At 51.7% G+C, this 15,685-nt stretch overlaps 1 protein-coding gene across 8 annotated transcripts in view; it reads left to right on the top strand.

Moving 5' to 3' along the window:
* The window catches only part of NTN3 (netrin 3), a 102,489-nt gene that overhangs the window by 20,492 nt on the left and 66,312 nt on the right, over nucleotides 1-15,685 (top strand). For all 8 annotated transcript variants that reach the window (XM_042854161.2, XM_005293131.4, XM_042854159.2 and 5 more), the window contains exon 2: nucleotides 1,226-2,237. In XM_042854161.2, coding sequence (XP_042710095.1) covers nucleotides 1,226-2,237 — 1,012 coding nt within the window. The remainder of the gene's footprint in view (nucleotides 1-1,225; nucleotides 2,238-15,685) is intronic.

Below are 15,685 nucleotides of genomic sequence, written 5' to 3'. Positions count from 1 at the left end.
TTAGGCTTTCACTGACTCTCAGTGCAATTCAAACTGGTTTTGTTGGCTGGCTGTACAAGTGTGGCCAAAACAAAGAATGACAGAATCCCTGCGTGATGTCAGAGGCGCTTAGCGTACATTGCAGGTGCTCAGACACTACAGTGGTGAAGGTAACAACAGAGTGATTAATAATGATCAGGCTTAGCTCTTATGCACAGCTTTTCACACATAGCTCTCAAAGTGCCTTAAAGGAAGGCAGTATCCTTATCCCCATTTTACAGATGGAGAAACTGAGGCCAGGAGAGGGATAAGTGATTGGCCAAGGTCTGACAGCAAGTCAGTGGCAGAGTTGGGAATAGAATCCAGGTTTCCAGGTGCCCAGTCCCCAGTTAGTGAGAGCCCCTTCCTAGAGCACTATGGCCAAGAGTCTCAAAAGTGTTTAAGCACCTAACTCCCATTGATCTTTGAAGACCTGGGCCTGTGATCCTAACTTTAGCAGCTCTGAATGTGTGATTATCTTCAGTGTTAATGACTTTACTGGTATGACAAAGTGCACAAGTGTTGCCAAAGTTAATATATTGGGTAGCGCTGGCAGTTACTCACTGTCTTCTTCTCTTAATGATACTTTGCAATTTTTTTGCACCTTCTAGAGGAGGCTCTCCAAGTGCCTTAGAAACACCAGTCTCACTGTGCCACCGGAAAGGAGGGGAATATTCTCACTTCCGTTTTACTAATGGGAGCCTAGGGACAGAGAGGTTATGTGACTTGGCCGAGGTCACAGAGCTAGTTTGTAACAGAGCCAGGAAAAGAACCAGAGCTGTCTGACTCCCAGCCCATTGTCTGCACTATAAGGCTACCCTTCCTCCCTTAACCCACAGGCCCATATGCTATCTGTCCAGCTGTCTGTCAAGCTATTTTATGGAGCAGGGAGATAATCATAAATGAAGTGTTACTGAGAACCCTGCCCCCCCACCATCTAAACGAGATCTGGCTGCTTTCCGTGGTTACAAAAGTGGGAGAAAGGCACCCAGAGGAGAGATGTCATCAGACTCAGACCTCTGCATGCTCGCCAGCACTGGCAATAGCCAATCAATCAGCTCTGGCTGTTCTCTGCCATCTGACACAAGCATAACCCCCAGCCAGCCTCCAAACACTGGTTTGGCCTCTGCATTTCTACCTGCCAAAAGGGAGCTCAGACCTTGGGGGTTGGAATGTGTGATTCACTGCTCCTTTGCTTTATGTTTAGGGAGGATTTGGCTTGTGTGTCTTGGAGAGAGCTTGTCCGGCGAGGATGGATCTCTTGTACCTCTTACGGCTGCTGCTTACCGCCTGTGTGTTCGGCCTGTCCCAGACAGTCAACCCCTTTGTGGTGCAGCAAACTGCATCCGACCCTTGCTATGATGAGAACAGCGCCCCCCGGCGCTGCATCCCCGAGTTTGTCAATGCTGCCTTTGGGAAGGAAGTGCAGGCCTCCAGCACGTGTGGGAAGCCTCCCACTCGCCACTGCGATGCCTCAGACCCCCGCAAAGCCCACCCGGTATCTTACCTCACGGATCTCAACACTGCCTCCAACATGACGTGCTGGCGTTCTGAGAGCCTGCACCTTTCCCCTCAGAATGTCACGCTCACCCTCTCCCTGGCCAAGAAGTTTGAGGTGATTTATGTCAGCCTGCAGTTCTGCTCGGCCCGGCCTGAGTCAGCAGCCATTTTAAAATCTATGGATTATGGCAAGACCTGGGTGCCTTACCAGTACTACTCCTCCCAGTGCCGGAAGATCTACGGCAAGCCCAACAAAGCCACCGTCACCAAGCAAAATGAGCAGGAGGCGCTGTGCACTGATGGCCACACAGATCTGTACCCGCTCACTGGGGGCCTCATTGCCTTCAGCACGCTGGACGGACGGCCGTCCGCCCAAGACTTTGACAACAGCCCAGTGCTCCAGGACTGGGTGACAGCTACGGACATCCGGGTCATTTTCAGCCGCCCCCATTTGTTCCGGGAGCTGGGGGGCCGGGACAATGAAGAGGACGATGGCGGGACCAGCTCGTTTTCATACTATTATGCCGTGGGTGAGTTCCAGGTCGGGGGGCGGTGCAAGTGCAATGGGCACGCCTCCCGCTGCGTGAAGGACAAGGAGGGCAAGCTTGTGTGTGACTGCAAGCACAACACTGAGGGCCCCGAATGCGACCGCTGCAAACCCTTCCATTATGACCGCCCGTGGCAGAGGGCCAACGCCAGGGAGGCCAACGAGTGTCTAGGTAAGAGATTGCTCCTCTTCCTCGCCCACCACAATCAGATCTGGGAGCGTGTGCAGAGAAGCAGGGGCAGATGCACTCAGACAGCATTCTGTCTGTCTATATCACACTTATCAACATGGTATCTCCAGAATGATCAATGGAGCAATGCCAGGGATGAATGTGGCTCAGTATTTTCTGTCTGTCTATGGGTATGTCTACACTGCAGCACATACGGACAGACCTGAGCTAGCATTGATCTAGCTAGTGTGGAATAGTGTGGGTACTAATAGTAGGGAAGCTGAGGCAGCGAGGGCTGCATAAGGCCGGCTGGGACCCTGGTATGTACTCAAGCTGCTGCTTTATTGCCCAGGGCTTCACTGCTATGGTTATTTGAGCCAGCTAGATCAAAGCCAGCTCAGGTATGTTTGCATGTGCTGCAGTCACACATATGATTGCAGTGTAGCAACCCCCCTATCTCACACTCATCAACAGTGCCTCTCCAGAGTGGTCAGTGGAGTTACACCAGGGATAACTTTGGCCCAGTGTTCTGCTTTTCAGAGCAATTACTTCCTTACTGAGCACAGTGCTTGGGTTCTCCTAGGGAGCAGCTGCTTTGGGCTGGATAGATTAAAAATCCCCTCCGCCATCACACCTATTAGAGCCGCACCTAAAATTCATAACAAACCTCAACCTTTTTAGAGGTTTGGAAAAGCTCAAGTAACTCATTTCCTCCTCCTTTATTATGCTTCATTCTTGTAGGTGTCTTTGCATCTTCCATGAATCAGCCAGATGCAAAAGCACCAAAGTACCCTGGAAAGTTATTGTTACGATTTATTACTCGAATGATGCCATAAATGTCAAGCACAGCACTTTACAACACAATTAAAAATTGATCAGGGCCTGATGCTGCTCACGCTTACACTGGGTGTAAATGAGGAGTTACTCCAGTGTAACAAATTGGATTACTTCAGTGTAACTCTGGTATAAGTGAAATCAGAATTGAAGTCTGAGTCTCATAGGGGAACCAGAGGGAAAGGAGGAGGAGAAAACCATATGATTATGCAGCCACTTGGGAGGCTAATGAATGTGTCTAGAGGACATTGGAGAACTTGTTAGGTTTTTTTATATTTAATATATTGTTTATATGTGCCAGAGCCCAACTTCCTGTTCAAAACAATATTGCAAGAGTACTTTTATAATGGCTTGTGGGTCAGTGTCTAAAGCTGGGCTCCCAAGAACAGTTAGTTGCTATTTTGAAAATGTATAGGCTAGTGTGTTCCCCCGCACCCCTCAGTCTCAAAACTGGTTGATTCAGTTTTGCTCAAACAAGCAAGCAAACGAAGCCAAATCTGGTAAATTCGGGACTGAACGGTGAATCTTTAGGAAAATCATGAACTGAATAAAGAATAATAAAATGGGAATAACTGGGCAAGCTTAAGAATAGCTTCTGCTAGTCACCCTGGCTGTAGCAATCTATTCTATCTAGTATATGTCAAGAGTAACTCCACTGGAGCCAGTGTAAAGTGGATTGTTAAGCTAGAGGAGACTCGGGGGCTGAGGGATTCAGATTAGGGTCTGGGTTTTGAGGATGTTTTCCAAACCCAACCTCTGAACCTCGTGAGGTTCACCCCCCACTCCACCCCCACCTTCACCTCTGGGTTCTGATTGCATCACTGAACTGCTTGGCTGGTCCTTGACCATCCATGTCCATGCTTGAGACAGCAGAGTATCCCCTGACCTCCCCAGGAGAGAGGAGACTGAAGAGGTCCCTCACAGGCAGGTAATGTTCGCCATCCCTTCCAGAAATATCCGAGGAGATTGCTCCTTCTTTCCCACCACCCCATTGGGTGGTCAGTCCTTTGGCAGATGGAACTGAAAAGATAGAGAAAAGAAAAGCCAGGAGGAGGAGGGAGAGAAGCGTTGGCCCTTTAAGATGTCCCTGACAAGCTCGCCACACACACAAAGGCGGCTTAGCAGAGCTGCCGTGTGAAAGTTTTTCCTGTCGACTCCATCCCCTCTGCCTCCCTTTCCCCTCTCAGGCTTTGTGCCCTCTGTGAAGGGCCCTGAAAGAGCTCCTCCATCACTCGCCTCCAAAGGGCTTAGCGGCTGAAAGCCGGATTAGCTCCTCAAGCCTTCCCCTCTGTGTCTTTCAACAATGACATCTTGCCAGCCAGCCCGAACAAACGCAGCAATTAGCACCAATTAAAGGGAGAGGGCCCACCTGGCCATTCGTTTTGCTCAGCCTTGGCATTCCCTTGCTGCCACCCCTGCGAATCCCCCTACAGCCCTGTTCTAGGGGCCCTGCACCTCTGGAGGCTAAGCTGGCCCCACCGTGGCGTGGGGCTAGGCCCAGCCTGAGCCTCGGTAGCTGGGCAAAGGTGGCCTAAATGGAAGGTGCCGTCATGATGGAAGGTTGGATGAAGCCAACTTGGAGGGCGTGAGTCTCGGCAGCTGGACTCCAGCCCTGAGCCAGGCAGGCAGGACCAGGGGTGATCTGCAGAGTGCCTTATTCCAAGACCTGCTCCGGACACAGCGGACAAGCCAGTGGAGTTTACAAATACATTTTTCTTAATGTTCCCATTGGGGCTGTCACCGCTTGTCTCAGCTTGCTGTCATTGCCAAAGGTCCAGATCCAGCCCTGGGTTAGCTCAGAACCTGCCTTCGGTGGGAGACTGGAATGCCCATGATGTTCTCCTTGGCTGACACCACGTGGGAGAAAGATGACATGAAATGATTTGTAATGGGGACAATTACACATTTCTGACAAAGTCAAGCCAGGCACAAGTGGGGTTCAGAAACTGTCTTTGTGGCTGCCTGGACAGGTTCTTTCCTCCTTCTGTAGTGTCACTTGCATGGCAGCAGTACACTCAAAAGTCCTGAAATTCTGGAGGCAATCCTGAGAGCTGGACACCCCCACAAACACCTCCCCTCAGGCCTGCATCTCAGGCTGTGACTTCATGGGAGGTGCCGGAGTGAGACTAAAACTTCATTTGGCCCACAATGGAGAAGCAGAAAATGGGGAAAGCACTGAGGGATTCTTTGGGCTCCACTAACTTTGCTGAAGTTCTGTGAGTTAAGTCCTGGCAAAGAGGAGATCCCATTAGATTCCCAAAACAACCTGGTCTCGGCTCACAGATGGATTTTTATTTTGATGATTTGGGTGTTTTCAGTCCCAGCTGAATCATAGGAATGCAGTGGGGGAAACAAACCCACAAAGAAATGTGAATTGAACGTTGTTTTTGCGGACCTCAAAAAAGACGTGGGTTTGAGTTTCAGGAGGAAGCCTGGGTCGGTTCTTCTTTTAGAACTGCCTGCCTCTATCTGTTTCAAAGCGCTGGTGTAAGGTGCCCGCTTAGCAATGTTAGCTCCTGGAACCAAAGAGTCACCTGATGCCGTGTATTGCTGGGTTGTATCATAGTAAGGTACCAGTGCAATGCTGCAGGGCAAATGGTGGTTTCATAGAACCATAGAAGATTAGGGTTGGAAGAGACCTCAGGAGGTCATCTAATCCAACCCCCTGCTCAAAGCAGGACCAACACCAACTAAATCATCCCAGCCAGGGCTTTGTCAAGCTGGGCCTTAAAAACCTCTAAGGATGGAGATTTCACCACCTCCCTAGGTAACCCATTCCAGTGCTTCACCACCCTCCTAGTAAAATAGTGTTTCCTAATATCCGACCTAGACCTCCCCCAATGCAACTTGAGACCATTGCTCGTTGTTCTGTCATCTGCCACCACTGAGAACAGCCAAACTCCATCCTCTTTGGAACCCCCCTTCAGGTAGTTGAAGGCTGCTATCAAATCCCCCCAAACTCTTCTCTTCTGCAGACTAAACAAACCCAGTTCCCTCAGCCTCTCCTTGTAAGTCATGTGCCCCAGTCCCCTGATCATTTTCATTGCCCTTCACTGAACTCTCTCCAATTTGTCCACCTCCTTTCTGTAGTGGGGGGCCCAAAACTGGATGCAATACTCCAGATGTGGCCTGACCAGGGCCGAATAGAGGGGAATAATCACTTCCCCTGATCTGCTGGCAATGCTCCTACTAATGCAGCCCAATATGCCGTTAGTCTTGTTGGCAACAAGGGCACACTGCTGACTCTTATCCAGCTTCTCATCCACTGTAATCCCCAGGTCCTTTTCTGCAAAACTGCTGCTTAGACAAGGCAAGTACCGACAGAGTCATTAAGGTCTTTTTGCAGCTGTGTAGGCCTCCAGGGTCAATAGCACTGCGAACTGGTCTGCCCGTTGTTGGACAGGGGGTTTCACATTGCCTCTCAGAGTTTGCGGTGCTGGTGCTGCCGCCGCTGGGGTGCCAGGGAGGGAGAGTGGCCCAGCACAGGTAATGTAAACCATGGCATAAAGATTGGGAACTCGTGATGTCATGTCATGCCACTGGGGCACAAATTGCCCCAGTATACAACACAGCCCCCTGGCGAGACATGAACATTCATATAGGATGCTGCAGCATTAGCCCCAGGGATAGCTCCAGATGATTTTGATGTGCTGCAAGTCCTGGCTGGCAGGAAGTGAGAGCACACTGTCACATTCAGGCCTTCCCTTGGCACTCACCATTTTGCCTCTCTCCTAATTGGAAGGAAGTTAAGAGGGTATTTCACTCTCCAAGGCTCCTTGACTTCTGTTGGGAGGACCAGCGGGGGATGGGCCATGGTGCGGTGGTGCCTGCTTTTGAGCTGAGGATATTGGAATGGAAGCCACCAGCTTATTTCATGCTACTAAACAGCATCCGCTGGTAACAAGTTTGCCCGTATTGGTCTGAATCAGCTGGAAGGCTCCATATCTGATTGCCAATGCCCTGAGCAGTGGGTCCCTTGGGGGACAAACAGTCATGGTGGTACCTTGCCCAATCATCACCTTCTGCTCCCAAAGGGGGGGTGCTTATGTTGAAATGATCAACAGGGAAATAGTGAACAATATTGATATTTAGCTTGCCCTCATTAGGCTTCAGAGTCAAGCCCCCTTGAGATGAATGGGGGCAGATCACACCCCCTTTCAATACTGCCGTTTCAGGCTGTCTGCAGACTCACATTCAGAGGGTTTTCTTAATTTGCAGTGAGCAGGGCTAGAGAATTGATTTTGAAAATATAAAAGCAAAAGCTCAAATTCTGACAAAACCTAAGGAAGCTGCAGAGAACCACTCCCACCAGGCAGCAGGTCAGTCCACTCCCATCCGAGCCATCCTGTTCATCTCTGCCACCCCTGCGTGCCAGCTCAATCCATCCCCTGCCACCCAACACCCTGGCGTCTTTCCAGCACATGCATCCCTGCCCAGCCCCTTTGTGCAGATGTAACCCACACACTTCCTGGGTGTGGTGCTCTGTCCCGAGACCACTTACAGAGAGATTGAGTCTGCTCTATAGCCTTAGCTAACAGCCACATGGCTTTTAGCTCACTTAGTAGAGGCTCATACACTAAGCTCCAGAGGCCCCAGGTTCAATCCTACCTGCTGACGACTGGGGGGGTCTGTCGGAGACACCGCTCCTCTTTCCTGCAAGTGTGGACCTTGCTCAGCAGTAAGGTTTGTTAGTTTCTTGTGAGAGTTGGAAAGAGAAGCTGTGAGATGGGGGCTGGGCCCAGGATTCCGCTTTGGCATGATTCAAAGAACTCTCTTGCAGATTAAAACTGTGTCTGCTGCAGGGAGGGGGGAGAGATCCCTCCCACTTCCTGATGGGCATTGCCTGCCAGCCGCCCAGCTGGGTGGATCCCAGATGGGGCAGAATTGCCAAGAGAGAAGGAAGCCCCTCCATAACCCTGGAGGCTGAAAGATTGCAGTCAGGTCTCCAGGCTCAAGAGACTCCCGTGGTGATCCGTTGGCTTCATTTTCATAGGCTTGGGGCCTTTGTTTTCATTTTAACAGCCCACGAGGGGGGTAGTCAGAGGGGTGTGAATGTGTGTGCAGGCTCCTTCCAGTGATCATGTTATAATAAGTGCAAATTATTCTTGCTGGACTTTCCCTGCCCACCCCACATTTAATTGTTAGCGCGCGCGTATGAGATGCTGCATTCCTCAGGCTCCTGCTCTTGGAATTAAACCTGTCATTAGGGCTTCTGCAGACACCAAGGGCTGCGTGGGGGGGATTAGCGGGATGCAGCCACTGGAAGTAATTGATCCACTCTCTGGTAATTCTGGAGCTCTTGTTCCCATTGTCGCCACCACGGCTGGAGCACTTTTCTGAATGGAGTACAGAAGGGAAACCTTGCTCCGGTGATTGGAATCCGTTCCGTTTGTAGAGGAGCAAGAGGGAAATAATAGCTGAGGGGAGCTTTGATCCCAGCACTTGCCAGCGAAATGGTAAATTCTCCTGGAAGAGCCAAGCTGGCTGGGCTGAGCTAGGAAGCCGAAGGCCTAATGAATTTGTAACACCAGTTACAACTCCTGGAGTCACAACCCTTTGCCTTAGCCATCTCCTCTCTCAGTTCCATCCTGTGCCCATTTCTTTTTCTGTAATCTCTGGACACCTGTCTATAGGTGGGAAACTATCTCTGAAATTCAAACTGGTTTTAAAACTGGTTGGAGTCATAATGTAAACCTGGTTCCAGGTGGCCTGGAGCCTTTACAGTGGCTTTGTCCTCCTTCAGAAAAAACAGGCCAGGCTGCCTGGAGCCAGCTCTATGTTGTCTGTAGGCCCTTTGAACAGAAGAACTGGCTTTAAAGCCAGTTAGAATTTTTGAAGCAATTTTCCTAGTGCGGAGGCTCAGAGCTGCCTCCATCACCACAGCAGTGAAGCTGTTGGAGACCCACCACGAGAGAGCAGCATTAAGCCAAGCACATCAGCAGACAGGCATTACGAGAGCTGGGTCAGCAGCTTATCCAAATAGCAGGCAAGCTGGGTGTGAGCGCGCTTTCTTCACCTAGCTCTGGCTGAACCAGCCTGCAGCTGAGGAACTGCCTTTCCTGCAGGGTTCTGGGACTCCTGTCCCACCTGGACCCCAGGAATGCAGGGCAATGGAATGACATTGGTGAGCAAGGGTTCGGGTCGGTTCCTCTCTGACTGGGAGTGTCTCTCTCGTCCCTAGGAGATTTAGGTACTGAGCATGCTGGAGGCATGAGGGACTCGGCCTGTGACTGGGGCTGGGCCAAAATATCCTTACAGCCTCAGAAGGTTAACGAGCCCCTCAGTCACTCTTTCTGCCCCTTTGCAAGCCTCCTTTCAGAGGATGCAAGATGCTTGCCCCGGGTGGGGCAAGGAAACATGTTCAGCATAGTGGGGATTTGCCTCTAGTCTGGTGTGCCAAAAGGAGCTTTGTGTCTGGGGCTCCTTCAGTTGAGTCAGACTTCCCTGGTGAAAACAGGCTCTTCCCAGAGCTGGGGAAAACCCTCAGTCTCACTCTCTGGTCCCTCCACATCTTTACAGAATAAGTTATTGCAGGTCTCAGAGCGTGAGAATTGCCCTCCCCCCAAATTCTTGATGGATCCCTGTCTGCGCATCCTTCCCCAGGTCTGGTTAGGATGCTGCACTGGGTGTCAATAGGACCTGGCTTCTCTTCCAACCTCTGCCACTGACTTTGGGCACAGTCGCAGCACCTCCCTCTATGCCTCAGTTTACTTATCTGTACAGTGGGGATCATGAGACTGCCCTCCTTTGTAAAGTGCTTGTAGCTCTGTGGCACAAATGCTCTAGCAAAGTGTTATTGGGGGTTTTATGTCACAGGGCTGTGCTTGTAGTGATTGTAGATAGCCTGAGACTGTCGCTCCAGCCCCAGGCCGTGCTGAATGTTGCTGGCCATGTCAGGGAGGTAGCACAACAAGGCCTGGCTCGTAGCCTGAAGCTGCTGCCTCCTCTCCTCTGCCCTGGAAGATAAATCCTACCTGGCCAGAGAAGGGAGCACAGCCAGACAATGGTGGAGGACCCAAGTCAGGGGACCGCCTGTATTGTATGCAGCTCTCCCAGAGGGTTAGCAGTAGCAAGAGGTCTCAGGAAATCTGGGAGAAGGCAGAGGTGGCTGCTACCTACTCCATCTCCAGAGCTGCTGTTGCACAGAGAACAAGCTCCCTGGAGGCCTGGGTGGAGAGTAGGATGAGGGAGAAATGCCAAGAGCTTCTAGCTGTAATGTGCAGCCTTAAATGCTACGTGCCATGTCTCTCTCTGCTGTCCAGCCTAGGTCATGACTGCTGCTGACGACTGTGAGGTGATGCTCTGGGAAAAGCTTGGGTCAGTTAAAAGGGCCCCTTTGAGGTCTGTGTTGGGCCTGTCCATGTGACTGGAGATATGGGATCCAGGTAGCAGCAGGACTGAATGCAAGGGGAGGCTGAGTTTACCTGTGGAGCAGAGGCGGCCTCACCCCTTCTGACAGGAAGGAGGGGCCATGGTGTTTTGGAATGGACAGTAGCCACCGGCATAGGCCAGATGCTAATGACTATGGTGCAGCGTGTAGCACCACCAAGAGCTGCTCAGATATAGCTCAGTCGAGGGAGATGGTTACTAGCCAGCTGGGCACTGGCTAACGATGGCTGAACCTCAGACTGTTGGCACTGAGCGTCCACAAGCTCAGCTGCTTTTCCAACCTCTTGCTCTTGCCAAACGGGGTTGAAAAATCTCTGAGAAGCTGCTTTCCTCAGGGGATTTTGACAGTGGGCTTGGTCCCCCTCATTCCCAGAGTCGCACAAAATTGGAAGAGCAGGGAAAAATGAGCTGGGCTTTGCCGAACCTCAGCGAGGTTCTGTGTGAGTTTAGAGAGGTTTGTGTCAGTTCTTCTGGCGTGAGTGTATACAGACCTTCATGGGACTGCGGGAATGGCCAGAGCACTTGCATGAGACCATGGTAAGCTGCATAGTGCTCTCAACCATGGCTGTTGACTTTTCTTCATAAGGCACAATGTATTTCTTTAGGGTGGGAGGTGAAGGGGGTGTTTGGGTCTAGATTCCCCCTCCCAGAGGCTAGAAGTAGCAACCGTGCCTTGCAAGCATCCCGGCTGGGCACTCCTCCAGCAAAAGCAGGGGCGTAGTTCGAATCCATTGTGGGTTTGGCAAGACTGGCCGTTCTAGGGTTTCGCTGAGACTGTTCCGTTAAATAATTATTCCCAGTGAATTCCCAGACGCAGGGAGCTCTCTCCCCTCTGCTTGCCAGCCCGGGCTCCATCCTCCCCTGAGTGAAGTATCCCTCTACCCATCCCTTGCCAGCCTAGGCTCCTCATCCCCTGAGCGAGGGATCTCTCTACCCATCCCTCGCCAGCCTGGGCTCCATCATTCCCTGAGCGAGGGATCCCTCTACCCATCCCTCACCAGCCCAGGCTCCATCCTCCCTTGAGCGAGGGATCTCTCTACCCATCCCTCACCAGCCTGGGCTCCATCATCCCCTGAACAAGCGATCCCTCTACCCATCCCTCCCCAGCCTGGGCTCCATCATCCCCTGAACAAGGGAGCCTCTCTTCTTGCCCAGTTGTCCCCAGTGTCGGCTGCATGACCAGACACACTCCACTTCCCACCCTTTTTGTTTGTGCTTATGTGTTGCCAGTCTGTACTGGAAGGAGACGGCATCCCCTGGGGGAGAGCAGGAGGTTAATGATTGTCTCCCTGGGACTGCCAGGGCTACTCTCTCTGCCATGGCACAGGGAGCAGCAGAGCGCTGGTGCAAAGGAGCTTCCAGCTAGATCAGGGAAGGCTAAAGTGTCCCAAAGACACTTGAAAGAGGGACAGAAGGTTGCCCCATTGCAGGGGGTTTAAGTTGAATTAGGCTATTATTGCAAATGAGTTGATCATGAGATTGTTTAATTTATCATGTGATTGTTTAATGGGGCGTACTGTCTAAGGAAGGAAGCAAGGCACCATGTAATTAGCCCCAAACTGTGCAATTAAATTCTTATTAATACCCAAACAGCAGGGAAGGTTCAAGCCTTTAATTAGTGATTAATGTGAGACAGACAGTGAGCTGCACCAGCCCAGCTCTCAGTCACAGCACATGTCCCAGGGAAGGTTGTTTGCTTAGCACTAGAAGCTGTGGATGGCTGGGCCTGAGAATGGGAGGAGCGTGCTATGCAAGCTTTGCCCACTCCTCTTTTCCCCAGTTGGATCCGTGCACCCCTGGCTAATGAGGCATTCCTTTCTCTTAGCACAACCACCGTCTTGTGGAACTTGAGTTCTCCAGATGGACCACATGCCACCTTCAAACCTGGCCTCCCAAGCTGGATTTCCACTGGTCTCTAGGGGCCAGATTGATAACGCTGTTTAGTTGCCTATCTGTAGCTTTAGGCACCTAAATACCTTTATGAGTGCGGCCCTGTGCACCTTGTCCACGCCAAGCTCTCTTCCCTAGAGTTTCCCACTGTGGCTAACAGCTGTGCAATTCTACCAGCAGCAGCAGAGGTGGTGGGAATAGAGTAGCCAAGGTGCTGGGCTGGCAGCTGCTCCCCATGGGTGAGATTATCAGGAGCTCCTCATTGGCCTAACTCAGCTCCCACTGACACTACGGGCGTTTTCCCAGTGATGCCTATGGGAAGAGCTCCAGGTCAGCATTGTAACCCCACTTCATGTTGCCTAATCCTGCGTCATTCAAATACTCCTGCCCTGACTCCACTCGGTCTCCTGGGATTGCTACCAGTGAAGCTGCACCAGTGGTGAAATGGTGGGGACTAAGGGATGGAAGTAGAACGTTATTTTCTCTTTGTTCTAAAAGTACAAGCTAGTCATTTCCTGGGGGAAGAGTACCCTGGACAGATTCCAGGCCTATGGCACAGCCCAGGGAGCAGCCGTCCCCAAAGAACCCATCCCAGGTGCCACAGGAGATCCAGCGCAAGCCAGCAGGACAGGTCTGTGGGAGTCTGTTGGTCCTGAGCACTGGTGGTTGGGTTCAGTAAAGTTGATGATTCTTTCTGTTGCTATTGAGTCCCCTGGTTCCCAGCGCTCTGCGTGGGACCTCTCAGGGTTGAGGTAGTGTCAGAAACGGGCTCAGGAACTCCTGCAGGGCCAAGATGTGGCCAATGGGATGCAGTTGGGGTGATGATCCAATCACTTGCTGGGTCTCCAGGGCTGCTCCCAGCCACTTCTTTTTCCCTCCATTGCAACAGGCCCCCAGGCACATACTTTCTCACTCATTAAACTGGAGGCAGAGAGGGAAATGGGACAAGACTGGCCAATTATTTACCTGACCTTTCCCCTCCTCTGTTCCACACTCCCACCCCAGCCCAGCCCCATCTGCCTCCAGGGGAATACTGCAATGGAGCTTCCTTTTGCGAGGAGCAGGTTGGAAGCGGGACACTTGCACTTGGCATTGCTGAACCATCTGCAGCCCCACCACAGCTCACATTTATAGTGTGAGCAACCAGCAGTGCGGTGCGAGTCTCGCCGGAACTGCCCCCAGTTCGTAGCTGTAATGGTGAGCAGCGTCTCTGGTCCTCCATCACTGCCTGGGTGGTGTGGTTGTGATGTCCTGTCCCTGCAGGGTAATACAAGCCCTGGAACCCTGCTCGGCCAGTGGTGGCAAAGTGTCAGTGCAGACGGCGCTGAGTGGGGAAGCAATGGTGGGCTATGAGATGGGGGGCAGCATTGCAGCTGCTCCCTGATTTCGGTTGGCTGGAGCCTCCTCCCAGAGCATTCCTGGCTGGTTTGTTATGGTCACAAACCTTGTTGTGTGGAAATGTGGATGGCGCGAGGGGATGGGTTGCTTGTTCAACAGCAATGCTGGACCTCAGCCCGAGTCAGATGTTCAGTTTGGAGAAGCCCCTAGAGCCTTCAGAGCCCAGTTCTCCTTTCATACTGATTTGCAACCACTGCAACTCTTCTGACTTCCACAGCGTCCCTCCTGTTTATTGGCTTGACCCAAAACTCCTTGCAGTCAGTGAGAGGCCTCCTGCTGACTGCTTTGGATCAGGCCTGGACAATGGCGAGAGGGAGGGAGAGAAGAATCAGGCCCTTCTGAAGCTGAAGAATCAAGACCTGCACCTGTAGCCCCTGGGTGCAGTCTCATTAATGTTAATGTTAATGTTCCTTCCCACTTGCCAGAAACTGGGAGGTGCTGTGCACCCTCCTAACACCTATTGCTTAACTAGCTCTGTCCAGCCACAGAGCTCAGAGCATTTGGCAAAGGAGGCAAGGATCAGTGTACCTATTTCGCAGACAAGATGCTGGGACTCACCCACCAGCTGAGCCAGAAAAGAAGCAAGGTTTGCTGAGCCCCAATGCGGTGCCCTGTCTGCTAGGCCACAGGCCTAATCCTAGTCACCCTTGCCTCCGGGCAAGTTGGGAGCACTCAGTGCCCTGCAGAATCAAGACCGGTGTGGAAGTGCTGCAGGAAGGAGCCCTCACGTGGGACTAAGCCCCTGAGAGCTGCTTTCCCTTGAGAGTGCCATTAGGCTGGAATTCTGTAAGAACAGCTTTGTTCCCTCTTCTGCCACTTCTCTCCTGGTCCTGGCCTGGAAGGTAGAAATGCAAAAGCCCAGCAGATGCACAAAGGAAAAATCACAACAGTGTCCACCACTCGTGTGGTGTCATCACATTTTTGATGCTTTTCTTAAAGCCCCAGCTCATGAAGTCATGTGCGTATGTGAGAATCTTGGCTTTGGTTTAAAACAAAAGTAAGTTTCTGTCCCTCATGGTTGTGGAGAAAATATGAGCTCTAACGGCTCAAAACCCAAGAGGCAACTAAAAGGAACCCAAAAGGTATGATTTTTAAACCAATCTCATGATTTTGGGGGGGGCTGACTTGTGATTTTTGAACATTTGGGATTGGCAAATACTGCAACTGGGGGCAGAAAAATGTCACTGAGCTTTTTCCCACCTCCAGAAAGGCTCTTGGTGTACTGAGGCCTGGTTTGGGGAGAAGGCACAGGGTGGTTCAGAACCCCATTTCCCACCCCTACCATTCAACAGTGTCTCCCCACCTCTGAAGCTGGGCCTGAAAACAGCAGACAAGGGAGAGGGGCCTTGACAATAGGCAGCAGGCAGCTGTTTGACCTTGAGGGGTTAACCCTCCCCAGCTCTCTTCTGTCGGCTTCTGCAAAGGATTGAAGCTGGGAGCTGGTGGGGAGGGGGGTAGGAGAGGAAATTTTACACAATGACAAGCAGGCCCAGCAGTTAAATCTTGGGCTGACATGTTAATGAATTTCACAGTAGGCCTGGAAAAACTCTCACCCAGCCTCAATTTCCCAGAGAAGCGGGGGAGGGAGAGGGTGCTGGGTTTCGCCGAAGGAAATCTTGTTCCCATTATCTTTTTGCGAGAGTGTTAAACAGGAACTGGCAGCACTTTTTCCTTTTTATCTCACACACGTGGATTTGGAATCCCCCCCCGCCTTTTGGGTTCCTGCGGCTAATAAAAAATAAAGGGTATGTGTGTGGTGTGGGGGGCGAGATCTGAAATAAAACGAGTTTAGCAGCTCTCTCCTCTGCTGCAGTCTGGCTAGCAGATTGGAGACCAGGCCCTTCCTCTCCACCACAGCACCCTGGCCACAGCTGGCACTGGTCATACTCCCTAATGGGCCTGGCACTGCACAACAACAGAAGGAGCTTTGCCGTTCTACC

Source organism: Chrysemys picta, chromosome 10 (assembly GCF_011386835.1).
Source record: "Chrysemys picta bellii isolate R12L10 chromosome 10, ASM1138683v2, whole genome shotgun sequence".
NCBI lineage: Eukaryota > Metazoa > Chordata > Testudines > Emydidae > Chrysemys > Chrysemys picta.
The sequence above is the reverse complement of the archived record's forward strand: the minus strand, read 5'-3'. Positions and strand labels throughout refer to the sequence as shown.